Source organism: Salarias fasciatus, chromosome 18, assembly GCF_902148845.1.
Source record: "Salarias fasciatus chromosome 18, fSalaFa1.1, whole genome shotgun sequence".
Classification (NCBI taxonomy): Eukaryota; Metazoa; Chordata; class Actinopteri; order Blenniiformes; family Blenniidae; genus Salarias; species Salarias fasciatus.
In genome coordinates, this window is record NC_043762.1 from 13,748,231 (window position 1) to 13,754,191 (window position 5,961).

The 5,961-nt window shown below is 41.9% G+C and overlaps 1 protein-coding gene across 1 annotated transcript; it reads right to left on the bottom strand.

Annotated features, from left to right (window-relative positions):
- Window positions 1-353: 353 nt before the first annotated feature.
- Window positions 354-4,352, bottom strand: armc6 (armadillo repeat containing 6). Its single transcript, XM_030114183.1, has 8 exons — window positions 4,290-4,352; window positions 3,958-4,096; window positions 3,316-3,401; window positions 2,643-3,213; window positions 1,792-1,937; window positions 1,560-1,691; window positions 1,072-1,209; window positions 354-987 (listed from the first exon to the last, which is right to left on the bottom strand). Exons 2-8 carry the CDS (start codon window positions 4,076-4,078, stop codon window positions 775-777), a joined length of 1,407 nt encoding a protein of 468 aa, XP_029970043.1. The 5' UTR covers window positions 4,079-4,096; window positions 4,290-4,352; the 3' UTR covers window positions 354-774.
- Between the last annotated feature and the right edge of the window lie 1,609 nt (window positions 4,353-5,961).

A 5,961-nucleotide genomic window follows, 5' to 3' on the forward strand; every position in this document is an offset into this window, starting at 1 on the left:
TACATTTCTATTTTTTTGCATCAGTCTGTTATTTTACAGTCAATTTGTGCTGCTCATATTTTTCTGCTATAGTGGTTTCAGTTTGTACTCGTCCTGCTTTGGTTTAATGGATGTTCCGTTAGTGTGTAGGTGCTTGGATGTAAAAGTAGATGTTTTTTTTTATCAATTTATATTTGTTTCGGGTCAATTTGTCAACGTTTTATGTTAGTTTGTAATGTTTTGTGTCAATTTGTGTTGTATGTGCTCATTTCATTAGGTTATCATGTCTCTTGAATTTCTTGCCTGTCAACAAAATTAAAAGTCCATTTTCCCCATATATCTTCGGCCTCATACGAACAGATAAAAGGTGGATGTGAGTTTTATGACCGTGCAGAATAAACAGTGCAATTACAACATTGACTCCACAAACAAAACAATGTACAAGTATAAGGCATTCATACATAACTAAGTTTGGCTCTGCCTGCATGGGAATGAAACCTGCACAGCTCGGTGGGGTTTAGCGAATTGCACAGCAGTGAGCACATTCATATGAAGCAATGCCACATTATACACAATTCCAAGTTTAAAATTTCATGAGGTTGAATGTGATGATTGAGGAAGTCCTTTTTGAACACACTTGTAGTCAAAAGAAAAGTCTGTGAAACCTTTAAAAGGCAGAGTGTGTGACAACACCTTGGTCACGCAGGTGCATCCGTTTAAATATTTGTCCGTATCTGTTTTATATCATCATCGCAGCACTTTTAAGCAGAACTCAATATCTGCTCCGTTCCGGTTTCAGTTGGAAAGGCTGCCGTGTTTCCCGGTCCACAGCTCCCGGAGATCCACCTGACATCCCAAGTCTCTGAGGGTCGCCTTCCCAACGTCAGCGCAGTCCTGATGGTTCTGCAGCGCCTGGGCGATCAGAGCCTCCGCTCCCATCTCCAGGATCGGCTGGCAGTAGTTACTCATCCGTGAAACCAGGTTTCTCAACAGCATGCATGCTTGTTTCTGTTTGGAAGAAACCAAGAGATATAAGCACCTGGAACACAATCGCAGGTACTCTTTCTCCAGATGTGCCCTCTATTTTTTTACCTGTACATTGACAGCATTGGTGTGAGTCTTCATAGCCTGCACAGCAGCTGAGGCGCCTCCGTTCTCCATGATGACTTTACAGTTGTTGGGCTTCCGTAACGCGAGAACCGAGAGGCAGGCGCAGCCCTGCTCACACACCTTGAAACACAGCGCCAACATTTTCTCAGAAAGATAGCAACAATCAACTCTTATATCCTGTAAGGACCCATAACCCATTTATGAATGTATGGGGAGCCTTCATAGACTTCAGAGTATATTAGTGTATATCTAAGTGTGTCACATGTGTGGATAGCTAACACAAACATGGCATAAATTAATCTTTGCAAAACTTAATTAAGTGAAGTATCGTTGACATTTTTATGCATTTATTAAAAAAACCTAAAATTGAATTATTGAACAAAGCAAACACACACACAGTTATTCTCAGCATTAACAGCAAAAGCTGAAAAACCCAATGATTGCTCAGTAGAATTGGACGGTCATCTCACAGCAGAGTTGCTGATGTGTCTGTTCATGGCGATGACGACCAGCTGGACTCCACCTGCATTAACGACCGCGTCCTTGACGTCGTCGTTTCCTGCTACGGCTCGTATGGCGCTGAGAACCTGTCGCACCAACTCCTGCAAGGAGGAAGGAAGACAGGCCATCTGAGAAGACAGCTGACGCATAAACCTGTCTGCTACACTAGTCCTATCATGCCGATTGTTCTGGGCACATTACCGCTGACTCATAGCTGTTTGCGAGCAGCGTCATCATGAGCTTGAGTCCTCCGAGGTCGCAGATGTCCTGACAAAACTCGTTCCTCACAGCCAGACGGGACAACGTGGCACAGATTTCACTCAGGACTGAAGTGTTGTCATTGTGAGCTGTAAGTGACAAAAACATTTGGGTCATGATATGTGTCCACAGCTACAAAAATAGAAAAGAAAAGAAAAACCTGTATTTATCCGATTGCACCGATTTAGAGGATTTACAGGAAGCTCCCAGACGAGCAGCTCATCAGTGAAGCCATATTAGCATTTGCAGGAATAAATTATACTTATCCTTCTTGGTGACACAAATAGGAATTATGGCACATTTTCAATTAAATTGTAGACACTGAGCTTGTTTACATGTAGACTAAGGATCTGATGATCCGATTTCTGCAGTCAGATATTTATTCATTTATTTATGCATAAAGTTTATCTTAAAAAAAAATGTTCCTTAACATCTAGCATCACATTTTTTTTTTATATTTGACAATGTGGTTAAAGTTAAAGTTTAGCCATTTTGAGAAACACACAGTCAATGTAAAGGTTTCTATAGCAAATGTTAGTTTAACAGCCAGAAAATGTTGAGTATCTAATAGAAGAGAATTATAATTATTGTAAGACATGCAATTGCATTATTGAGGAGTACTCACATTATGCATAAATACACAATATGGGTGTCTGTTCATCATAGTGAGGCAGTGTTAAATATACCGTATGTGTGCATCCTCAAGAGCAGGCAGTTTCAATCATTTCGCAGACAATATTTTTGTCCCTGGTCATCACACAGGCCCGACAGCCACACACACCAGCTTTTCTTACCTTTTGCTGCCTCAATTAAAATCTTCAGTCCGTTGTGCTCCAGAACAATCATCTTAGCGTGTTCGTGAGCGTGCCCGAACATAACTCGAACGTCGTCATCAAAGGTCATGACCCTGAGAGCTCCAGAGACCTCTTTGATCAGCTCTGCACAGCCACTGTGCTGCGTGACGGCGGCGGTCAGCAGAGGCAGGACGCCGCCTTTCACCAGGTCCTGCCTGTTCTGCTCATGCTTCAAGCAGCAGTTACGCACAATGCGGATGGCCACGCATGTCACGGACCAATCGTCCTGGTACTTCTTCAGGACGTCCAGAACAAACTGCTGGCCCGCCGCGTCCAGTAAGTCGGGCTGCCCGTCGGTCAGCGAGGCCAGAGCGGACAGCGCCACCAGCAGGGCTTCTTTCTGCTCTGCACTTTTTCTGCAGAATGACAGGATGAGCGGGTAGGCGTCTTTTTGGGCTGCCAGGTACCTCTGAGCAAATCCCAGGGCGCACTGTTCAGTGAAGCACTTCATGTGCGCCGACAATTCAGCTTCACCTGCAGAGTCCTTCCCCAGTCGGAGGGCATCCAAAGCCTGCCAGAAGACAAACGATAAGAACACAGCAAAGTACCCAACAGCAAATACTGAAGAGAATAAAAATTCCACCACTTTTCATGTGAATATTTAGGGACTCACCAGCAAGACTTGGTGTGTTTGCTCCTCTTGAGTGTCAGCAGACGCCACAGCTGGAACAGCTTTTACAATACAGCTGAGGTCCACACCTGCAGAAAAAAACACGATCATCAGAGTCCACATAGCATGAAGCAGGAAAGCGTGAGACGACCTGGTCTGATCCATATACGGCTTTTCATAAAGACCACTTTTATGTGCACAATATCAATGAGGAGGATACAGAGAATGGGGAGAAGAAAACGGTGGGGAAGAGGAAGAGGAGGACAAGTATGCTGAGGAGACAGAGATCAAGATGGAGCGAGCGAAGAAGATGGAAGACGACCAAGAGAAGAAATAAAAAAGTGAGAGTACAATGTAAAAATAAATAAAAAGAAGAAAGAGATAAAGAATGAGACAGAATAGAGGAGCTAAAGAAGAAAGATAAAACTGGATGAGAAGTAGGAGGAAAGAATAGGAAACTGAAGATGGAGGGAGAGAAACAGTGGGAAGAACAGAATCACAAAGAAGAAGAGGATGAATAGTTGAAGGTCCAGAAAAATACAAGAAGAATTGAAGACGACAAGAACAAGAATTTCAGTCACAGTGTAAATTATTTCAGACCATTTTAGTCTGTACAAAAGAAACTTAAATCGAAATGTCTCTCACCTTGGGACTCAAACTGCTCCAAGGCGTCCTTTAAAGCCTCGTCAGGCTCCATCTCAAACTCCTCCATGTTTTCTCTGACCGCGGCATCAAAGGTCTCCTGTGTGATCCTCCGTTTGGCCATTTTGTCCAGTTATCCTCTCTGAAATGAAGCAGGAGACATCAGCTGAGGCTGAGCAGTTAGTTATCCTCCTATTGTTCTGCTCGTGTTGCTTTGGCAATGTCTCATCTCAACCAAAGCTCAATTAACCGCTTGTGAGGGATGCTTGTTTTAATTCTTCCCGGATACAGAGGGCTATATTTTAAGAACAAATCCAGTGAAACGTTTTTGTTACCTCCGCCCAGTGACAGACTGCTCCCGGTTTGATGAAGGCAAGGTACCACGCTTACGTACTTTACGTAGGCTGCGGTCGCTACTTAGGAATCCTACTGGTGTGACGCCAGGACCCGCCTCCCTCAGCATCTGATTAGCTCAATCCAGTGTCACCGACCAATCATTACTTGGATATCAATCAATTTTCGCACGTGTTTTTTGTCACCCGTATGTTGATCTTTTTACAATATGACCTCAATTACAGGTTGTTTGTCAAATTTTTCGAAACAAAAAAAGGCAAATGCAGGGTAAAACAGGTCGTGGCGTTTCCGTAGTAGGGTTTGTGAATTTCATGCGAGGAGTCACTTTCTACGTTATTCTACGTGAATAGCAGAACCGTCCGCCGGTCCCTCACTTATAATTGGTCCGATACATACTGGGCTGTAAAGAAAGGGTTCCACACTAACAAAGGTTCCCTTTATTTTTACTAGATCAACTTGATGAATACTTGATGAACCATGATGTTAATGACAAAATAGTAGAGACAAGTTTTAGATTATTAATGTTTACTGTAAAATGAGATAGTTGATTAGATTATAATGTACTAGTATGGTTGATATTTGTCATGTTGTAGCTTTACATTACTTTTGTTGTGCTTGAGTCAGTCTTGTCTTATTTCCATGAAACTCTTTGATCCACTGAAATAGAACGGAATAGTAAGGTTTTGTTAATCTCAATGGGAAATTCATTCACTGCCTTTCACGCAGAATAGAATAAATACAACGGAGTGACAAAAATATCAAAGAAGTGAAAACAAAAATTAGAAAAGTAGATATCATGTACAAGGGCTTAACAGTGATTAATATATGCATGATAGAATGGACTGAGAAAAGAAGAAAATATCAGTTTTGGAATGGATTCTTTCATAGAAATGCTTTATGTATTTTTAAGGGGTTTTTTTTTTTGTTTTTTGTTTTTGTTTTTTTTGTTTAGTTTTGTTTTTTGAGGGGTGGGGGCGTGGGTGGCTTCATGGGGACGTTTAGTCCCTGCTTGAGAGACAATGGTCAATGAAAAGGTGAAGTGAAAAATGCTGAGAGAGAAAGGAGAGCAGAGAGGCTCAGTAGGTCCCTCAGCAGTCTTAAACTATTACAGCTTCACTTACAGTCCAGGAAGGCCTGAACCAGCCCTAAATGTAAGCTTTACTAAATAGAAAGTACTTAAGCCTGGCCTTGAGAACAAAGTGTTTTCCTGAGGCTGATGAAACAAGTCCAGTCTGTCCAGGACCAGGAGTGTCTGATTCTTCCTGAAACTTCTCACTGAAGTGAACAAAGATTGATTATCAAAACAGTGCAGGCGCAGTGATAGCATGGGAAGTCTCCATTACCTCTTCTCTCATTATGTCGAAGGTCAGACCTTGAGACAAAACAATTCCCAGTAAAGCAGCCTTTAACATATTCTCAGAACAACAAGTCAATCAGCAGTGAGAGAAATTAATCACAGTTCACATGAAACTATCATTATCATTATTATTATTATTATTATTATTATTATTATTATTATTATTATTATTATTATTATTATGCAGGTTTTCTTTTTGATTGACTCGGAATTCAACAAATCAGGGACATGTGTTTTTGTTGAGCCAATCAAAATGCGCTCCTGGGAAAAGGGGCGGGACTTGTGAGCAGCCGGTG